The sequence below is a fragment of the Myotis davidii genome, unplaced genomic scaffold (genome assembly GCF_000327345.1).
Source record: "Myotis davidii unplaced genomic scaffold, ASM32734v1 scaffold68, whole genome shotgun sequence".
In the NCBI taxonomy this organism is placed as follows: Eukaryota; Metazoa; Chordata; class Mammalia; order Chiroptera; family Vespertilionidae; genus Myotis; species Myotis davidii.
Genome location: NW_006300376.1, coordinates 1,326,288 through 1,348,862, shown reverse-complemented (window position 1 = coordinate 1,348,862; position 22,575 = coordinate 1,326,288). Strand labels below are relative to the sequence as shown.

At 40.2% G+C, this 22,575-nt stretch overlaps 2 protein-coding genes across 2 annotated transcripts in view; one reads left to right on the top strand and one right to left on the bottom strand.

Moving 5' to 3' along the window:
- Positions 1 to 64: 64 nt before the first annotated feature.
- Positions 65 to 22,575, top strand: part of LACE1 (lactation elevated 1) — a 151,617-nt gene continuing 129,106 nt past the window's right edge. Inside the window, exons 1-2 of the mRNA XM_006777243.2 lie at positions 65 to 393; positions 20,183 to 20,406. Of these exons, the coding sequence (XP_006777306.1) occupies positions 258 to 393; positions 20,183 to 20,406 (360 nt within the window). The 5' untranslated portion in view covers positions 65 to 257. The remainder of the gene's footprint in view (positions 394 to 20,182; positions 20,407 to 22,575) is intronic.
- Positions 17,226 to 18,215, bottom strand: LOC102762789 (UPF0568 protein C14orf166 homolog). The gene has a single exon (XM_015572753.1). The coding sequence runs from the start codon at positions 18,130 to 18,132 to the stop codon at positions 17,398 to 17,400; it is 735 nt and encodes a 244-aa protein (XP_015428239.1). The 5' UTR covers positions 18,133 to 18,215; the 3' UTR covers positions 17,226 to 17,397.

The window sequence follows — 22,575 nt, the reverse complement described above, 5'->3', positions numbered from 1 at the left end:
GCCCCGCCCCGCCCTCCGCCCTCGGCGCCGCCGCACTGCATGCTGGGGGTCGTAGTTCCGGCTGGCAGCGACCTGAGGGACGAAAGGGCACAGGAGGCCAGCCCGCCCCTTTTCTACCGGAGGTCGCGTTCCTGGGCTGCTCCCTTCGTGCTCTCGGGCGGAGCCTTCCGTGAGCACCGTCGGACTTGTCTGTGCCACCGTCTCTCCTCTGGGTCTCAATAAAGTTTTCCTCTTCCTTCTCTTGTACGGAGCTCAAGATGGCGGCCTCCTGGCCGCCCTTGGTTACCCTGCGATTAGTGCAGAGCCGGTTGAGGGGGAGATGTGTTGGGTGCGGAGCCTGGGCCGCCGCTCTAACCCCTCCGGCCACCGCCCCTGGGAGCCCCTTTTGGAAAGGTCAGTGACGGTGCGTAGGACCAGGGAAACTCCCTCCTGGTGTCACGGGGAGCGAGCCCGCGAGGGGTTAGCTTCAGCCTCTCGTTCTCGTGTTGCTGCTGCACCGAGGGAGCTGGCCCAGGCTGGCACTTGGAGGGTCAGGGGTCCGGCCAGCGCCTGTTCCCTCCCGGCTGTTGGAGAGCGGAGGCCTGGCGAGCCCGGCGTGGACGGGCCTGGCTGCGGGGGGTGCCGGTGTGGGGCTGAGACGGCGCCTCCCTCCCCCCTCCCGCCGGCGCCTCCCCGCGCTGCCCGGGCTGGTGGCCAGACGCGGGTCCAGAAGCCACGCCGGGGACCCTGGGGCACCTCTGGTTCTTCCGCACGCATTCGCAGGTGGAGGGGTAGATGCTTTGGTTCCGTTCAAGTCACTAGAGGCGTGGAGTATATGCTGTCACCTGGCTTGCTCCATTCATTTACATGTTACGGGTTCATGAATGAATGCACATACATATTTTTTTCTAAATATATTTTTGTTGTTTTCAGAGAGGGAGAGGGGGAGAGAGAGAAACATCAATGATGGGAATCACGGATCGGCTGCCTCCTGCGTGGGCCACACTGGGGATGAGCCCGCAACCGGGCCTGTGCCCTGACCCGGAATTAAACCATGACGACCCGGTTTTTAGGTTGACATTCAACCACTGAACTACACCGGCCGGTCAGAATGCACATGTATTTTGATAACCAAACCCACGGGAGAGCTAACTTTACTGTTGTATTCGTATGCTCCCACTAAACTGGGGCTCTTCACCGCAAGGACTAGGTGTCATTGTTTCCTCAGCTCTTAGCACAATGTTTGTTGGGCAGATGTGCTTTTTGAATGAATGAATGAATGACGTTATTTTTGCCTTTTCCATCCACATACTTATGCTTTTTCTCACCTTCAAGCACCCTCTCTTATATATCTTAATTGACTCTCAACTGGCTAAAATAGCTAAAACTCTGATGCAGTCTTTGACTATGATGGTCAGTAGTGTTGAAATGAGTACTAGAACTATGGAAGTCACCTAAGGTTTTTCTGCAGAGTTAAGCATAATCCGCTTTATAATGGAATATTTTTATAGAGACATTCTGTATCTATACAAACATATGTATATAAATATCAGTATTAAAAAAATAGAAGTGTGTCCTGGCTGTTGTGGCGCAGTTGAGCGTATTCTCATGCACCAAGAGGCCGCCCAAGCCCTATCCAGTTTGGCTCAGTGGCTAGAGTGTTAGTTAAGGGCACGCACGTGCGGGTTGCTGCTTGGGGGAGCATGCAGGAGGCAACCCATCAGTGTGTCTCTGTCTCTTCCCCTCCTTTCCACTCTCTAAAAATCAATAGTAAAATATCCTCAGGTGAGGATTAACAAACAAACAAACAGAAAAGGCTGCCAGTTAGATTCCTGGTCAGGGCATATGGGTGGGCTTGATCCCCAGTGGGGGGCAGGCAGGAGGCAGTCCATCTATGTTTCTCTCTCACATAGATGTTTCCCTCCCTGCCTCCCTCCCTTAAGCCAATAAAAACATAATTTAAAAAAAGAAGTGGACATACTGTACACATTGTTCTGTTCCTTTTATTTTTTAAATTTAGTATATCTTGGGAGATCATTCCATGTCAATAAGTATAGAATTGTTTCATGTTTTAAATGGTTAAAATAGAATTTCATTCTTTGCATGTAATCATAATTTATGAAAAGTAAGATTTAATGAACATTATCATAATGACATATAAGATCTACTGAGTATTCTGTGTCATGCAATAAGCTGAGTGCTTTTTACATACATTATCTCATCTAATTCTTATTATCCTCAATTTGGGGTTGATGAATCCAAGGTTGCAAAAGTTATAAGGCTAATTAAATGCCAGAACTTGTGGGTTCAAGTAAAGGCTATATAGTAAAGGCTATACTTAGACTTTCATTTGACCCTAAAAGCTATGCTATTATCCTGTACTCATATTACCTCCTATAATCAAAATTAAACTGAGTGTGGAGATTTTATGAAAATGCAGTTCTGAAGATGTTCCCATCCCCTTTTTAAACCAAAGGAAAATTTAAGTTGAAATGTTATTTAGTATTTATACTCTCATTTACAATTTTTCTATGCATTTTCAATTATTTTGGTTATTTATTGTTTATATTTTATCTACATTTTTTTCATCTTTTCAAGTCTACTATTGACTACAGTGTAATGTGAGGGGAGCATTGCTTTAAAGTTAAAACAAAGACATAGATAAAGGAAAAGAAAGAGGGAAAAGAAAGAGCATGGTTTTTATGCCTCATCTCAGCTTTAATGCCAGCTGTGGCTCCAAGCCATGTTGGAAACTGGAACTATAAAAACTTCAGGGGTCCTAAAATGCTCTTCATCCAAATCACCTACTTGATTGCCTAACTTTAAACTTTGTAGGAAATAATAGCATTATGAATTCCATTTTGGGATGTGTGTATTTCCATTACTAAGATTATTAAAAATTTGAAAGTGAAATTCCTAATTATATAGTTTAAATATATATGCTTAATTTTGATTTCACTATCCGTTTTCTTTTAGGTCTAAATGTATCTCCATTTAATGTAACAGTTATTCAACCTCCAGGTAGTTAAGGAGAAGCATTTATTAGGAATTAGAGTAGCCGTAGTATGGATGTTAAATGCTGGAAAATTGCTAATTCAATTGAAGCCTGGTATTAAGTGTGTGTCTGTGAGAAAGTGAATGAAATTTAGTTCCAGCCCTTGAATAGCTCATAGTCTTGGAAGGGAGATGAAATTACAATAGTTAACATTTATTGAGCCCTTTCTTTGTTCCAGGCAGTCTGCTAGCAGTTTCTTTCTCTCATAATTTAATCTTCATAAAAACTAGATATATAAAATTATCTCTATTTCATAAATGAATAATCAGGTATGGCTACCCAGCTGGGATTTGAACCCAGGCATTCTTGCTTCAGAATCACAAACTTAACCACTAAGTTCTATTAGCTCCTTATCATAACAATGAATAATAATAACAGCATGAGCTAGGCTCACCTGAAGTGTTGTAGGACTACAGAGAAAGCAGCTCTGCTTGGAGCTGGGAGGGTTTCTTAAGCAAAAGCTCAGTGGGATGCTGTTGGAGGTTTCTTAAGAAATGAAGTGATCAGATCGGTTTTAGCATGATTAGTCTTGTGGCAGCCTGAAAAACAGATCAGGATGTGGCTGGGGGAATACTGAAAGCTGTAGTGCAACCATAGTAAAACAAAGACTTATATTTTTGATATTTATGTTATATATTTAAATGTCATTTAACAAAGAAAAATCAACCAAAAAAATGAGTTTGCGTGTCATCTCTGACACGCGTGTCATAGGTTCGCCATCACTGGTATAGGGTCTGAATTACTGCCGTGGTGAAGATGGAGATCAGGGCAGCAAGGGGGGAATTCGGAGACACTGCTTTGGTAGAATTGACAGACTTTGGGGGAAACAGGGAAAGACAGGAATTAAGATCAACTTAGGTTTCCTAGTTTGGGTAATTTAATGGCATTGCCATCTATCTGTCAAGGAAAACAAAACAAACAAAAAGTAAGGCCAGGGGCATTTTAGGGGGGAGATCCCATTTTGAATTTGTTAAATTTGAGGTGTTTATGATGATTGCAGGTAAATAAGTCTAATTAGTTCTAGGAAATGTGGGTAGCTTAGATTTAAAAAAGGAAATGTGAGATGTTGAGAGCCATGAGAATGGAAGAACTAGCCTGGGAATATTTGTAGAGTGAAAGGAGAAGAGGCAGAGGAGAAGTCCTTGTGAAAACGGACATGAGCAGAAGAATGTGACCTTGTCGAAGAGCAATTAGGTCATAGGAAAACTGGGAAAGAAGCCAAGGAGGAAAATGTTTCTAGGTTTTCTGAAACTGAAAATTAGCATATCTGAAATTCTATTTTATTTAAGCTAAGTCTTAGAATTTAAGTTTACTTCATAGAGGCAAGATAATATGAGAGTCACATCTTGTGGTTTGTTATTATTATAGTGTCCTGTATCTCAGTGTTATATTTTTAGATGTCTCTATTAAATGATGATTCATATTTACCTTTAGCTCCACAATCTCTTCTTTAGTACATGGACATAGGTGATTTCAATTAAGTATTAATATGAGTAGAACTAACCCCATCTCAGCCATGTGGGTTGGTATAATTTATTCATAGTATAGATTAGTGGTTTAGAAAAAGGGCTTGGATGTTTATTACCCAATAAGATGAAGACCCTTATGTGAAACTTCATGTTTCTTGGATCTCCATTAACATTTATTATTATATTATAAAATAATGTTCATGCCTAACTTCATGAGACTCACTTCATGATAACAGTTTCCTTCAATTAATTTTTTTAAAAGCATAGCACAACCTTTATAAGCATAGCTAGTGCTCTAGATGTAGTTCTGGGGTGGAGGTGAGGCAGCTGAAATAGGGTGTGTCTAAGAGGAGAAGTGATAGAAAGGAACTTTAAAAGTCCTGAAATGGATTATTGATATACTATAGATTATCATTGCTTCATACCTCAAGAGCTTCATTCTCTTTAAGTAAATGATGAATATAAATGGAGTATAACTATTTTGGATTTGTCTTTTCACAAACAGTCCCACAGAAATACTGGATGTCAAGGGTCTAGAAACTGGTAGTTCAGCCTTTGCTCCCAGTGAAGTAAGATGCTCTATAAATTCTCTGATGGAAGGTCATCTAGCCTTAGTTTGAACATATCTAACACTTTTTTTCCTAGGTCACTCATATTTTCACTGGCCTGTGACTAAGATTTGTTCCAGTTTCTCTCTTCAGAGCCTTTTGAATGTGTCTGTTCCTGCTGTGTTTTGTCTTTCTGGCCTAATGTCCTCTAATGAAGTCCCTTTTCTATGCCAGAGGTATCTGATACTTTAATCTCCAGGATCTTTTTATATAACCTCTTTCATTGTCCTGATTGTCCCTTCTTATTTCTTCTCTCCATCCAGCTTATCCCAGAAGTTACTTTTTCAATATATTATCTATCCATATTTTTGGTTAGGTGCAGTAGTTCTCAACAATTTTTAGTTCCTTCATAGTTTCATGATGCAATTTATATCTTAAATGTAATTCCTAAAAGACTCCATTTTAAAATTCTCATTTATATATGTGTGAAGGTATAAAATTTAAAATAAATGAGCATAACATAGATGTTATTTTTCTTTATCTTGGTTGAGCATTGACCATGAACAAGGAGGTCCTGGTTTGATTCCTGGTGGGGTTTGCGGGCTTCATCCACGGGGGGGGCGGGTGTGTGTGTGTGCAGGAGGCAGCCAGTCAGTGATTCTCTCTCATCATTGATGTTTCTATCTCTTTCTCCCTTTCTCTTACTCTCTAAAATCAATACAAAAATATATACATTAAAAAAAGAGTTTTATGAAAATTTGATTTTCTTCTATTCTGCACTTTGTTTTTTCATCACTGAATCAAACATAGGTCTTTTTTTATTTTGTATTTTTATTGATTTCAGAGAAAAAGGGAGAGGCGAGAGAGAAACACCAAGGATGAGAATCATTGAACGTCTGTCTCCGGCATGCCCCCCACTGGGAATTGAGCCTGCAACCCAGGCATGTACCCTTGACTTGAATTGAACCCAGGATCCTCTAGTCCACAGGCTGACGCTCTATCCACTGAGCCAAACCAGCCAGGGCCAAACAGATTTTTAATGTCACTGATAAGTCTGCCTTTTTGGGTCATTGTTGACCACTGTAGTTTTCAAAAAAGCAGCTGAATCTTTCTTTTTGGGTATGATTGTTGGGGTCCAGCCCCAGCAGGTCCAGGGGTTCCCAAAGGTGTGGACGGAGTCAGCGAAGAAGGAATGACATGGAGACAGCGTTCAGATGATCAGCATAGTCAGGTTCTCTTTTTATTGTCCTGTTACATCTCTATTAGTACTATTTGATCCTATAAGCATGCCTCTATAAGCTTTTTTTTTGCCAAGGAGAGCATGGGGTCCATTTATTGGGGGGTCAGTCAAAGGGGAAGCTGGCTAGGGTGGGGTAGGGCCGCATTTTTTCCTTTCCTAACTTCAGGGAAAAATCCCTACCTGGGGAAACAACCTTTCTCGGAGAGGTGACCTTGGTTAAAACACATAGCGCTAAGGGGAGCAAACATATTAAGAACAGTATGCTATATACGCCAGGTCCCTTGAAACATATGCTGTGCAGATGTTTCTTCCCTGCAGTGACTGTGTCAAGCAGCAAGGATGGACCGGCTTCCGGCATATGATTAGACATAAGAGAGCATACATAGGCTGCTTATGATCTTAGCATGGGCTTCTGTTTTGTAGGGGGACATTTCTGGTCAGTGGCCACTGTTTACAGTTTGTTAAAATCTACACATGTACAAGTAACTCATGAGGAATTGTGAACACAGTATTTGAAAGGATGTTTAATAAATATACATTAAAATCTAATTATAGTAATGAAGTTTACAGCTGAAATTTTAATCCAGCCCTTTAGAAATATTAAATGTGCTTTTCCTGATTGTGCATTTTTCTCACAGCAGTTGGGTAAACATTTTAAACTGGAAATCTCGGTTTCTTATATAGTTTTGATTTCATTTAACTGAGAGTGTTCTTTTTGGCAACAATCTTATTTCTTTTTGTTAAGACGTGAAACTCCTTTTATTCCATAACTGTTCCTTTGAAGAATTTGGATCAGTTTTATTTTAGAAGTGATAAACATATGGGATATCTAATCTAATAAAAGAGAAACATGCAAATTGTACCTTTGCTATGCCCCAAGCCACACCCACCAGCCAATCAGAGCGACTATATGCAAATTAACCCAACCAAGATGGCGGCCGGCAGCCATGGAGCTGGAGCTGGAGGCTTGGTTGCCCAGGGGATAGAGGAAGCCAAGCTTTCCGCCTGCCGCGGCCAGCTCTGGCCTCTGCAACAAAGTTTCAATTATAGAAACTAAATCAATCCCAGATACCTGCTTCCAGCCAGCCTCCACTGGGAGCTTGGGTGGCTGGGGGCCATGGCCAGCCTGCAAACAGCCATTAGCCCCTCACCCAGGCTGGCCAGGCACCCAAACGGGACCCCCACCCTGATTTGGGACACCCTTCAGGGCAAACCAGCCGGCCCCCACCCATGTACCAGGTCTCTATCCTATATAATAAAAGGGTAATATGCAAATTGACCCTAACAGCTGAACAACTGGGAACACTGGTCACTATGACACACACTGACCACCAGGGGGCAGACACTCAATGCAGGAGCTGCCCCCTGGTGGTCAGTGCGCTCCCACAGGGGGAGCTCTGCTCAGTCACAAGCCAGGCTGATGGCTGCCAGTACAGTGGTGGTGGTGGGAGCCTCTCCTGCCTCCTCAGCAGTGCTAAGGATGTCCGACTGCAGCTTAGACCTGCTCCCTGCTGGCAAGTGGGCATCCCCCGAGGGCTGCTGGGCTGCCAGAGGGATGTCTGCCAGCTTAGGCCCAATCCTCCCGGGGAGTGGGCCTAAGCCAGCAGATGGTTATCCCTCGAGGGGTCCCAGACTGCAAGAGGGCACAGGCCGGCCTGAGAGACTCTTCCCCCACGCCCCAGTATGCAAATTTTTGTGCACCAGGCCTCTAGTAGATGAATAATAAAATGTGACCTGAAAAGACTAGATTGTGATATTGGTTTCATTTTACAGTACTGGATCAAGAATTTAATTTGGTATTTCCATTTTCTCATCTGTAGAAGGGGAATAGTTATCCTAACTACCTTTCTTACATGTCATTTATGAGGCTCAATTAGATTAGCATATGAGAAAGTCCTTTGAAAACTTTAAAGAAATGTTATATAAATATAGGGCTATGCTAGGAGTAATTGAAATAATACTGAAATGGTAGAGGGTGGGTGACAGTTGGTAAATAGAAATGGAATGGACCCAACTCTATAGAATTACTAAAACCATTTTAACTGGGTGATGCCTCACCTGTATTAACAATGGCAAAGGCTCAGTTTGATTTCAGTGCTTTGAATTCTAGAAAATGCAGTTTTGATTTTTCGAAGACTGTGAAAAAAGCCTCTGTAGAAAACCAGGGATGGTTTTTGTTCTCCTGGATGCAACTACCTTTTCTTTGGCTATTCCAAACATCTAGAGGTTTTTAGAAAATAAAAATTGCTTTCTTCATGACATTTCAAAGAAAGCTGTTGAAATTTGATCTATATTATTCAGGTAAGTCACTAAGGTAAAATATATTTAGTAAGATTATTTATGGATACTGTTTTCAGAGGAACTCAAATAGTTGAGAAGATAATATATAGAAAGTGCTTTCAATAATAAAGATAAATTAAAATAAAATAAAGATGCCAGATGAAAATAAAAATATAGAAAGTACTACTTGTGTGCTGGATACATAGTAGGCATTTATTAGTTTTCTTTCTCTTTACCTTTCAGAATTTTGTCACTCAAGAATTTTCAAATGATCCCAGTTTTATAAAGAAAACTTTAAGTGGTGAAAATTGACATAAAACACATAGCTTTCCTGGTTTACATAAATACCTTGTATAGTTTGTTGATTTTATGTAACTTCCTTATTTATTCTATTGTACTAAACACACATAATGTCTTGAAATAGACTCGTCACAAATTATATTGAATATTTCTGGGTATACAACTGCTTAGGAATAAATAATGCAAAAAGATAGTTTTCTTTACCTTGGAAACTCTTTAAATTTGTATGAGCATGTGTCATCTTGACATATCTTTAATTCTTTTATTTAATCATAGGCTTTTTTTTTTTTAGGTAAGAATGAACGTTTATTTGCACATATAGAATTTTCTCCTTTGTCTTATTATTTTTTTTATTAGTTAAGGTATTGCAAATGTGTCCTCATCCCCTCCATTAACCCCCAACCTCCCCTCCCATCCCCCCCGCCCCCGCACACTCATGCTCCCATCCCCCTGTTGTCCATGTCCATTGGTTTGGCTTATATACATGTATACAAGTCCTTCGGTTGATCTCTTAGGCTTTTTTTTATTGATTTGGTTTTAGAGAGAGAGGAAGGGAGAGAGATGTATTGTTTCACTTATTTATGCATTCATCAGTTGATTCTTTCATGTGCCCCCACCTGGGATCAAACCTGAAACCTTGGTGTATTGGGATGATGCTCTAACTAACTGAGCTACTCGGCCAGGGCTAATCATAGGATATTTTTGAGCTGAGAAATGATTACAGAATGTTTTTGAGTTGAATCCTACTTACTGACAAGTTGTAAAGTTTCTGCACTGTAAGCCACATCTTTACTGATTTTGAGTAAGAAGTTGATGATGGGTTCTCAAAAAGTGTTAACATAAAAAAAAAAAGTTTTAACCTCCAGTATTAAAAAACCGTAAGGATGAGTCAAACCTTTAAAATAACATCTCTTAAAAAGAAGTGTTTTCTGTTGAAATAGTCTGTTCCACCATTTTTGCTCAATGTGTAGAATTATAAATCCATTCCAGTTAAATCACCTAAGAGCACGAAGGTCACATATCACCGTGTGTTATTATTCCTCTGGCTCTATGGAAACAGTGTCAGTACAATTAAGCTTTATGACATACATGTTATGGTTCTCCAGAGAAACAGAACCAATATATTTAGAAAAGATTTGTTACAGGAATTGGCTCCCACAATTATGGAGGCTGACAAGTCCCAAAATCTGCAGTCAGAGAACTGGAGACTTAGAGACCCAGGAGAGTCGGTGGTGAACCAGGGGAGCTGATGGGGTAGTTCTAGTCCAAAGAACTACCGACCCAGGAGGAACAGATGTTTCGGTTGAATCCAAAGGCAGGAGAAAGTTGATGTCCCAGCTTAAAGGCAGTCAGGAGGAGTTCCCCCTTACTCATGGGAGGGTCAGCCATTTGTTCTTTTCAGGCCTTCAACTGACTGGAGAAACACCCACATTAGAGAGAGAGTAATCTGCTTTATGCAGTCTACCCATTCAAATGTTAACCTCATCCAGGGACATCCTCACAGACACACGAGGAATAATATTTGACCAAATGTCTGGGCACCCCATGGCCCAGTCAAGTTGACACATTAAATTGACCATCACAACTTGTATCAAGAGTATGATTGTCCTCCATGTGGTAACAACATTTCCCCTCATTCTATCTTTTTGCATTATTCATTCCTAAGCAGTTGTATACCCAGAAATATTCTAAGATGCTTGTAGTGGTCCAGGTATCCCTGTTTGACACGCAAAAGTACACATGCAGGAAGGAATGAGTTCCTGTCCTGCTCTCCTTCTGAAGAGCACGTGAGGAAACTTGGGCAGAAGCTGACTTTCCCTTGGGCATCATTGCTAGGATGGTGATCATGTGCCAGTCACCATGGAGAACGACATTACTGTGATTGAGAGTCAAATGGTGGAGTCAGGAGATGGATGTAGAGGGTGTATGTGACTCCAGAGGCCACCTTGCTTCCACTGTAACATTCTACCTTTCTCTGTACCTGTGGGTACAAATGCCGGCTCTGCCACTACCTGGCTATGGGGACATGGACTGGTTACTTAGCCCCTCTGTTTCTTAGTTTCTTAAGCTTTAAAGTAGGGATACTGGTAGTACCTACTTCATAGGGTGGTTGTGAAGATCAAGTGAGTTAATGAAGGTAAAATGCTTAGAAAAGTACCTGGCATTTACTAGTAGTAGTTAGTAAAGATTAGCAATTGTTGCTGCTGCTATTAGTCTCATGATCTTGGTCAATTTGCTTAACCTGCAATGCTAACTCTGGTCCAAATTACAGACTTCTCTTAACCTGACTGTTATTATAGTTTCCTGAATAGTTTCTCTGTTCTACTTTAAACATGTATATAGTAATGGCTTTCTTGAGCTATGATTCACGTACCACACAATTCACCCATTTCTGCTTTTACTTTGCATTTCTACCATCTTATTTTCTACAGAGTAATCTTTAAAAAAATAAATCAAATCATGTTACATCCCTGATCAGAGCCTTCCACTTATTCTTTTAAAAAAAATATATTTTTATTGATTTTAGAGAGGAAGGGAGAGGGAGGGAGAGAGAGAGAGAGAAAAAAAAAAAACATTATTGATTGATTTTATAGAGAGAGGAAGGGAGAGGGAGGGAGAGAGAGAGAGAGAAAAAAAAAAAACATTATTGATTGATTTTATAGAGAGAGGAAGGGAGAGGGAGGGAGAGAGAGAGAGAGAAAAAAAAAAAACATTATTGATTGATTTTATAGAGAGAGGAAGGGAGAGGGAGGGAGAGAGAGAGAGAGAAAAAAAAAAAACATTATTGATTGATTTTATAGAGAGAGGAAGGGAGAGGGAGGGAGAGAGAGAGAGAGAAAAAAAAAAAACATTATTGATTGATTTTATAGAGAGAGGAAGGGAGAGGGAGGGAGAGAGAGAGAGAGAAAAAAAAAAAACATTATTGATTGATTTTATAGAGAGAGGAAGGGAGAGGGAGGGAGAGAGAGAGAGAGAAAAAAAAAAAACATTATTGATTGATTTTATAGAGAGAGGAAGGGAGAGGGAGGGAGAGAGAGAGAGAGAAAAAAAAAAAACATTATTGATTGATTTTATAGAGAGAGGAAGGGAGAGGGAGGGAGAGAGAGAGAGAGAAAAAAAAAAAACATTATTGATTGATTTTATAGAGAGAGGAAGGGAGAGGGAGGGAGAGAGAGAGAGAGAAAAAAAAAAAACATTATTGATTGATTTTATAGAGAGAGGAAGGGAGAGGGAGGGAGAGAGAGAGAGAGAAAAAAAAAAAACATTATTGATTGATTTTATAGAGAGAGGAAGGGAGAGGGAGGGAGAGAGAGAGAGAGAAAAAAAAAAAACATTATTGATTGATTTTATAGAGAGAGGAAGGGAGAGGGAGGGAGAGAGAGAGAGAGAAAAAAAAAAAACATTATTGATTGATTTTATAGAGAGAGGAAGGGAGAGGGAGGGAGAGAGAGAGAGAGAAAAAAAAAAAACATTATTGATTGATTTTATAGAGAGAGGAAGGGAGAGGGAGGGAGAGAGAGAGAGAGAAAAAAAAAAAACATTATTGATTGATTTTATAGAGAGAGGAAGGGAGAGGGAGGGAGAGAGAGAGAGAGAAAAAAAAAAAACATTATTGATTGATTTTATAGAGAGAGGAAGGGAGAGGGAGGGAGAGAGAGAGAGAGAAAAAAAAAAAACATTATTGATTGATTTTATAGAGAGAGGAAGGGAGAGGGAGGGAGAGAGAGAGAGAGAAAAAAAAAAAACATTATTGATTGATTTTATAGAGAGAGGAAGGGAGAGGGAGGGAGAGAGAGAGAGAGAAAAAAAAAAAACATTATTGATTGATTTTATAGAGAGAGGAAGGGAGAGGGAGGGAGAGAGAGAGAGAGAAAAAAAAAAAACATTATTGATTGATTTTATAGAGAGAGGAAGGGAGAGGGAGGGAGAGAGAGAGAGAGAAAAAAAAAAAACATTATTGATTGATTTTATAGAGAGAGGAAGGGAGAGGGAGGGAGAGAGAGAGAGAGAAAAAAAAAAAACATTATTGATTGATTTTATAGAGAGAGGAAGGGAGAGGGAGGGAGAGAGAGAGAGAGAAAAAAAAAAAACATTATTGATTGATTTTATAGAGAGAGGAAGGGAGAGGGAGGGAGAGAGAGAGAGAGAAAAAAAAAAACATCAATGATGAGAGAGAATCATTGATCAGCTGCCTCCTGCATGCCCCACACTGGGCATGTGCCCTCACTGGGACTCGAACTGTGACCACCTGGTTCGTAGATCGGTGCTCAGTGACTGAGCCACACCGCCCGGGCCACTTGTGTTTAATTCTACTTTAAAAACAGTATTTACCATGGCTTACAAGACCCTATATGATCAGGTCTTGGCTCTCCTTTCCAGCTTCATTTGGTGACAGACTCCACCTTGTTCATTTAAATCAGCCACGTAAGTCTTGTTTTTCTTCCTTAGAAATGTGAAGCTTTTTTTTTCATTTTCACTTTGGGGTTTTTGCCAGAGCTCTTGCCTCTGCCTGGAAAGTTCTTCTCTCAGGTCTTCTTCAGAGCTGACTTCTTTTAGCATTCAGGTGTCAACTTAAATGTCACTTTCACAGTCTTTTCCTCTTATTTTAATGTGCATCTGAAATACCTAGGTATTTTGTTAAAAATGCAAATTTTGATTAAGATCCATGGGGTGGGGCCTGAGATTCTGTTTTTCTATTAAGCTCCCTGGAGCTGTCCCTAGGCCAGAGGCCCTAGGGCAGTGGCCGGCAAACTCATTAGTCAACAGAGCCAAATATCAACAGTACAACGATTGAAATTTCTTTTGAGAGCCAAATTTTTTAAACTTAAACTATATAGGTAGGTACATTGTTATTAACTTAATTAGGGTACTCCTAAGGCTTAGGAAGAGCCACACGCAAGAGGGCCAAAGATCTGCATGTGGCTCGCGAGCCGCAGTTTGCCGACCACTGGGTTAGAGCATTATCCCAATACGCCAAGGTTGCAGTTCAATCCCTGGTCAGGGCACATACAAGAAGCAACCAATGAATGCATAAGTAAGTGGGACAACAAATCGATGTTTCTCTTTCTCCCTTCCTCTCTCTATAAAATCAATCAATAATGTTTTTTTTTTTTTTAAATTGGTGGGTATCGCTTCATTCCCTGCTAATAGTGACCCTACAAGCAAACCCATGTTTCTAAAACCCACCGTCTCCTATAAGAAGCACTAAACCCCCTAAAGTGACACAGGACAAGGGCAAGGAATCTGCATGCCCAGGGAAAGGGACTATGACAGGAAACAGTGACTATGGTGAACAAACTATGCCGATTTCCTGGAAATGGGCTAAAACTGCAAAGGAGATCGATTGTGCTGAGGCTTGAATGCATTGAGCCCAACTGCAGACCTAACGAGTGCTGGCCATTAAGACATGCAAGCATTTTGGCCCTACGTGCTTTGGCTCAGGGATAGAGTGTTGGCTTGTGGACTGAAGAATCCCCGATTTGATTCTGGTCAAGGGCACATACCCCGGTGCGATCCCCAGTAGAGGGCATGCAGGGGGCAGTGGATCAATGATTCTCTCTAATCATTGATGTTTCTATCTCACCCTCTCCCTTCCTCTCTGAAAAAAAAAAAAAGACGCAAGCATTTTAAACTGGGAGTAGATAAGAGAAAGGGCCAGTTGATTCATTTTTATTATGAAGACAGTGAAATCTTGTGGTTATGCTCACTTAAAAAAATTGGGAAATTGAAATAATCACTAATATATTAAAAGCCTTGGGGAAACTCATTTTTCCTCCCCAGGGGAAAAATATAAGTAATTGTTAAAATACTATCTAGGAAGTTATTATAATAGATTATTCAGATTCTAGGATATCATGATATTGACTAAATCTTAAAGCAAGTTGGCTCTGGGTTATAGTGGGATCTTCCTAAAATTGAGTTTAGGAGAAAATAGTGAATAAAGAACAAAATTGAAGAATTTGAACAGTACAGACTTTTGAGGCCTTTAAAATCTTCCATTTATGTGTGTAGATTAATGTGTGGATCTTCAAAATGGCATTTTCCCACTGTCCATTTGGAATACAATAAGACAAATTAATACAAATCAAAATAATATGGGAGCAGCATCACATAATTTGTGTACACTGATGTAGTAACAGATTTAATTTAGTGCAGCTTTTGAGAAGTCTTTTGTGTTTCAATTTATACAGCTGCTATCCAGGCCTACGCTGGCCAATCTCTCAGCCTTGATTGTCTTGCCTGACTGAGTCTCTCTTTCTCTCTCTTTTAAAGACTTTATTATTGTCCTATCCAGTTTGGCTCAGTGGATAGAGTGTTGGCCTGCAGATTGCAGGGTCCCGGGTTCGATACCAGTCAAGGGCACATACCTGGGTTGCAGACTTGATCCCCAGTAGGGGGTGTGCAGGAGGCAACTGATCAATGTTTCTCTCTCATTGATGTTTCTAACTCTCTATCCCTCTCCCTTCCTCTCTGTAAAAAATCAATAATAAAAAAAAGATGCCAACTCCCTTAAAAAAAAAATAAGACTATGTTTAGTTTTGTTAGAAACCACCAAACTGTCTTCCAAAGTGGCTGTACCATTTTGCATTCCCACCAGGAACGAAAGAGAGCTCCTGTTGTTCCACATTCTGGCCAGCATTTGTCAGTGTTTTGGCCATTCAAATAGCTGTATAGTGGTATCTTATTATTTTAATTTGCATTTCCCTAATGACATATGACTTGGAGAATTTTTCATATGCTTCTTTGCCATCCATATGTCTTCTTTGGTGAGGTGTCTATTAAGGGCATTGGCCCACTTTTATTTATTGGTAGCTGTGCTTTTTAGGACTGTATCTCTGTAGTCCTATCCATCATAAATTGTACGTCAACGTCTTTGGTCCATTTTAAAAATCAGATTGTTTTCTTGTTGTGAGTTTAAAAATTTTTTTTTATTGATTTTTAGTGAAAGAGAGAGGAAAGGAGAGGGAGAGAGAGAGAGAAACATCAGTGATGAGAGAGAATCATTGATTGGCTGCCTCCTGAACACCCCACACTGGGGATTGATCCTGCAACCTGGACATGTGCCCTGACCAGGAATTGAACCATGACCTCCTAGTTCATAGGTCAATGCTCAATCACTGAGCCATGGCAGCCAGGCTTGTTGTGAGTTTTAACAGTTTTTTTGTATATTTTGGATAACAGTCCTTTTATCAGATGGATCTTTTGCAAATATTTTCTCCCAGTCTGTGGCTTATTCTTTAATGAGACCCTGGCACTGTCTTTTACAACACAAGGTTTTAATTAAAAAAAATTTTTTTTATTGATTTCAGAGAGGAAAGGAAAGGAGAAGGAGAGAGAGATAGAAACGCAATGATGAGAGAGAATCACTGAATGGTTGCCTCCTGCACACCCCCTACTGGGGATTGAGTCCGCAACCCAGTCATGTGCCCTACTGAGCCAAACCAGCTAGGGCCAAGGTTTTACTTTTAATGAAGTTCAGCATATCAATTTTTTTCCCCATGGATTTTGCGTTTGGTGTTGTATCTAAAAAGTTATCATATATACCAAAGTCATCTAGGTTTCTCTTATGCCTCCTATGTTTCTCTTAGGGTATCTTCTAGGAGTTATGTTTTATGATTTACATGTAGGTCTATGATTCATTTTGAGTTAAATTTTATAAAGGGTGAAAGGTCTGTGTCTAAATTCATTTTTTTGTTTTTTGTTTTTCCTTGTTGTTCCAGCACCATTTGTTGAAAAGATTATCTTTGCTCTATTGTATTGCCTTTGCTCCATTGTCAAAGATCAGTTGTCTGTATTTATGTGGGTCTATTTCTGGGCTCAGAATCCTATTCCATTGATCTATTTGTCTATTCTTTTGATTATCATGACTTGAAGTTGGGTGGTGTCAGTCCTCCAATTTTGTTCTTCTCTTTCAATATTGTGTTGGTTATTCTGGGTCTTTTGTTTCTTCATTTAAACTTTAGAATTATTTTGCCAGTATCTACAAAATAACTTGCTTGGATTTTGACTGGGATTGCATTTAATGTATAGATCAAATTGGAAAGAGCTGACATCTTGACAGTATTGAGGCATCCTATTTATGAACATGGAATATTTCTCCATTTTTAAGTTCTTTGATTTGGTTCACTACAAAACTCTGATGAACCAAACTATAAAACTCTTTTCCTCATGATAGATCTTGTACATTTATTGTTAGATTTATACCCAAGTATTTTATTTTGGGGGGCTGGTAATGTAAATCATATTATATTTTTAATTTTATCTTTTTTTGTGTTTTTAATTTTAAATTCCACTTTTCTTTTTCTTTTTCAATGTTTTTTAAATTTGTGTTTTTTTTAATTCCACTTTTTTTCCCGCTTTCCCAAACTTTATTAAAGAAAAAGCAATGATGGTAAATCTCTAAAACATAGTCAATTTTCTGGGACTCTTCCCTTGAAAATGTGATGTTTGATTTTGAAACACATACCACGGTGTGCATGGTTCCCAACTGTACTAAACAGGTGAGAGGCTGAGATCCTAACAGGTTCATCTTCCAACTCTCCCCAGTCTGCAGTCTGTCTTTGGATCAGCAATAATTGCCTGAACAGCTACTATGGCTTCATTAATTTTTGTCTGTAGCTCTCTGAGCTCTTCTATATGCAGCAATCGCAGAATCTGAGCAGCTTCATTAAGAACTGCATCTCCGGTGTTAAAACCAAGGATATGCTTGTCTAAAGCAACAGGCAACCCCTCTTTTGCTTGATTTGCTTTAGCAACTGCATCCTGTGTCAGGCGCTCCTGGACCAAAATGCGAATTGCCTTAAGCATTACCAGGGAATCATCATGATGTTGAATCTGAAGAAGGTTAGCCAAAGCCATTACACCACCCTTAAAGTAAGGATTATTAACATCAAAATTGATCAATGGCTCTGCATTTTTAGCTGCATTGTCAGCATTTTTTGTATTATCAGATACCGAGTCCTTATATTTTTCAGCGTTATCTCCATATTCAAGTCTAACGGCTACACCAAGAAGCCAGTCAATTGCTTCTTGTCGATCTTGAATCTTGAAAGGACAGCTAACATCTGTGACATGCTTTTCAAAGAACTTGGGCCAGCCACTGCTGTGGATGTTTCTTAAATTACCTCTGTCTTCAATCTTGTAGTGTCTGATTTTCTGGTCTTCAAGCCAAACAATAAAGTTTCTAAATTCTGTTTCATCTTTGCAGTTGAAGCCGGTGGGGTTGTGGTAGTCGAGGGCCGTCAGTTTGCGGTGGAACATGGTCCTGGCTTCCTGCTCTGTCCCCCGGGCTCTGGCCGGGAGAGGAGAGAGAGGCGAGGAGCGGCTGGCGGCAAAGCTCCCGGCGACGCCTAAATTCCACTTTTATATATTAACCTTGTACCCTACAACCTTACTACAATTGCTTATTAATTCCAGGAGTTATTTATTTTTTAATCCTCACCCAAGGATATTTTAAAAAATTGATTTTAGAGAGAGAGGGGAAGGGGAGAGATAGAGAAATACCAATCAGTTGCTTCCCATACCTGCCCCAACCAGAGATAAAAACCTGCAACCTAGCTATGTGTCCTGACTGGGATAGAATCCACAACCTTTGCTGTATGAGATGACGCTTCAACCAACTGAGCCACCTGGCCAGGGCTCCAAGATTTATTTTGTTGATTCTTTTTTTTTTTAATCTTTAATTTCCTTAGTGGTTAAGGTATTACAAGTGTGTCCTCATCCCCCCCAGTTAACCCCCACCTCTCCCCCTTCGCCCTCCACTCATGCTTCTTTTGGGTTTTCTACATAGATGATTATGTCATCTATAAACAAAGACAGTTTTATCTCCAACTGGTCCCCTGGCCACCCTGGCTGCAAGAGAGGCCAGGACATGGAATATTTAACAGGGTAGCCTTATACTTAACCAAAACTTCTATTCAGAAAGAACAGTTATTAGAAGATAGCCCTGCCCTATCCTGGACATTCATGACTTACTTAGATTTTTTTTTCTCTCTTGGGAAAAAGATGGAAATAACATTGTCACTGTTAATTTCTTCTAAAGTAAGTAATCTTTATATTGAAACAAAGGAAACATGATAATCAAATAAGAGAAACACTGGCAATGTACTTGTGCAAAATCTTTTTCTTTTTTTTTTAAAAATATATTTTATTGAGTTTTTACAGAGAGGAAAGGAGAGAGATAGACAGTTAGAAACATCGATGAGAGAGAAACATCGACCAGCTGCCTCCTGCACACTCCCCACTGGGGGTGCGCCCGCAACCAAGGTACATGCCTTGACCGGAATCGAACCCGGGACCCCTCAGTCCGCAGGCTGACGCTTTATCCACTGAGCCAAACCGGTTTTGGCGCAAAATCTTTTTCTAAAAAATGTGTCCATTGACTGCTGTTTATTGATGCTTCTAAAAAATAGTTACCTACTCATTGCACCTACCCACATAAGGGATGCAGTTATGATTGGACCTTACCATGGCCAATCATTTCTCTCTCAGGAAGGCTAAAGGAGAGATCAGAACACCATCCTGCTTAGAAATGGACACTATTGTGTTCCAAATCTTTGTGTTCTACCTAAAGGTTATGGAAAAGGGAAGGAATCTCATAAACAGAGGACTGGAGTCATGTGGTGAAGTCTGGATGCTGTGTGGTTTTGGATAGAGAGTAAAAAAATGCAATAGAGAATCTTTGGTGACTAGCCTGTACGTCTCTGCCTTGGCGCTTAAGAACCATAACTAGGCCTGACTCAGAGAGAGGGACAGCCTGCTGTGGGGAGAGCTGATGAACCCAGCGCTCTTGTTCAATGGAGTGGGGTGAGCAGAGACTCTACAGCAGGTAGGTTTTGTAGAGGAGGGGCTACAGTTATAGCTTATGGGTTTGGATTTCTTCCCTTTTATTTATTTAAAAATATTTTTATTGATTTCAGAGAGGAACAGAGAGGGAGAGAAAGATAGAAAAATCAATGATAAGAGAGCATCATCGACCAGCTGCCTCCTGCACGCTCCCCACTAGGGATTGAGCCTGCAACCTGGGCATGTGCCCTTGACTGGAATTGAAATAGGGACCCTTCAGTCGGCATGCCAATGCTCTATCCACTGAGCCAAACCAGCCAGGGTCGTTTTATTAAGATGAGATGGTTTTAAATGTATTTACTGTGTAAAATTGTTTTTATCAGAATGCTATTTACAATAAATGCTCAGATATATATCTGTAACAGGTTAAAAGTTTTAATGTGACTATTAAGAAACATGTATATGAGCACTATGAAATATCTCCATTTAAGAAAGTCTAACATTTTATATATTTTTTTGTTTATAGCCTATACAGTTCAGATACCCGAGAGTATGTCTCCATCTGTGGCCACAGAAACTTATGTGAAAGCTTTGGCTTTTTGCCATGGACCTCTGGACCACTATGACTTTCTGATAAAAAATCATGAGATAAAGGAGGATGCACATCAAAGAAGAGTCATACAGTGTTTGCAGAAGTTACACGAGGACCTTAAAGGATACAGTATAGAGGCAGAAGGCATTTTTTCAAAGGTGAGGTTTGTGTGATGCTAAAGATTAAACAGTTAAAAGTATAAGCATTCTATAAAATGGATTAGATGCAGTCGGGTACAATCTGAAACAGCTTGAAAATTTCCCACCAGTTCCTTCAAATAAGCTCTGTTGATCCCCATATCTGACCTCTTGATGTTCCATAGCTTTCCTTCACCTTGGGGGGATTCAGATTGCTTCATGTTTACATAATAGTTGGTGCCATCCAGTCAAAATAAAAACTTGAGTGCCCTTCAAATGTTTCCCTTTCTCTTGCTGAGGCATAGCCGAGGATCAGCAGTGAAGGTGGAGTGATTTATTCTTCTCCTTTCCCTCCTCCTCCTCTCTCTGCTTGCCTGGCTTCTCTAGGGTCAGAATGAGAGGGATAGAAGATTAGAGTGAAATAGCAGTCTTCAGTGACCAGTTAAGGGCCTTTGGTGTGATAGATATTGACATGCTAGCTCTTTGTTGAGGGGCACAGTGGTGGGTTCCTTAGGACCGCCCCAGTGCTCCACTCTTTGACCTCTTACGACTGTATCAGAATACCTCACACCACTGCACAGGCAGCTTTCGTCAGCCTCCTGCCCTTGGACCTCTGCTGATAAAGTAGGCATCAGTTTCTGTCTTAGTCCTGTGTACTCCCATGATCCTGGGGACATGTCAGGTTCTTCCATGAACTCTTCCACACCCTGCTTTGATAGCTGACTATAGATTTCCTCACCTAAGCAAGCATTCTGCTCACACTCAATCCTCACTTTTTTAGATGCTTCTCTTAGGTTACCCCTGCACTTGGCATGAGGTTTATCTGGAGGAAATGCCACAGCATTTCTTACCCAGCTAACAGCTTTCACTTTGATGACTTTCTTCAGTTCTACTTTGGTTTTAGAGCTGGTCGCCTTTTTTTTTTCCCCCCCGCCCTTTTTAAATAATTCCTGCATGGATCTGACTAGTGCCTCTCTTAAGAGTGTAGGAAACCTTATCTCCCCTTATCCTCAGTTTTGAGCTTTTGCTGAAATTCTAAGATGACAGGAAAACTCCCATTCCGTATCCCATTATAGAAGTCAATGTCCTCAGCGGTGTCATCTTCAAATTATGAAGGATATTAATAGTAATAAGAGTCAGAATGTGGTTTAATCAAAGGAACTAGTTTTCTTTTAATTGGCCAAATCGCCCATCCCCTGCTCCCACACATGAATATTTGTTTATTATGTGGTCTTTAGGAGAAAGGTCCTGTATAATATGTGTTAGTTGTGCTTTATTAAAAATGATGGAGAGTAATTTTACTTTTTAAAAAGCACTCAGTATAATTAAATAGTTTTATTTTTATGTAAAGAAAAAGGCTGTCATTGTGTTAATGTCTTTTGGTTAAAAGGAATAGAGATTCACCTAGGTTACAGAAAGAAATGGAGATTTAGAAACACTGCATATGCATATAGAAATGAAGGGCATCTCCATTACACAGCCAGCCTCCTGGAGCTTGAGCAGAACCAATGCCTCTGAAAGCTTTGAAGAGTTGACAGGCAGTAGTAGCAGGTACTAGTTACTCCACTGCTCTCCTACTCATGAAATCCATTTCCTCTTTTGTTACTTTCCCCGCCAGGTCCATTTTCACTTCTGTTTGTTTTACCAGCTTCTAAATTCTCTCCCTGAATCTGTGGTTTAAATTGCCCTGTAAGAATCTGATCACTTCATCACCAATCACTTCATGAGTGTTTGGGTAGAGCTTTCACACCGGGTTTTTCAGAGGCCACTAGTCAGTGAAAAGGTGGGATCTCTGCATAAGTTTCCATCCAGACCTCCTGTGAGCAGGGCTGTTTCCCTCAGAAGTAGACCACAAGTATAGTAGCACTATGATTGACTAGTCCAGCACAATAATTATTGGAAATAATGACGAATCACCCCTTTGGATGGCCAACCTTTTCTCCTTTAACCATATATCCAAAGTTTTAAGTGAGTAAAGTACTAAAAAGTTTGGAAAACTTAGACTTCTTATGTACTGCCTCCTAATTATAGATTGCAATATAGGTGGTCTTGCAAATAAAACAATTAACTTGGTTATGTGTCATAGCCACGAAACAAGATGTTTTACTTAATGGGATTTTTTGGTTACCTGAGAATTTAGTCTCATGAATTTATATCTTGTTCCCTTTCTAGTCCTCTTCCTTTTTAAAA

Bases quoted from the DNA above. Each gene is read 5' to 3' on its own strand.
- LOC102762789 (XM_015572753.1), bottom strand. From the start codon at position 18,132: ATGTTCCACCGCAAACTGACGGCCCTCGACTACCACAACCCCACCGGC.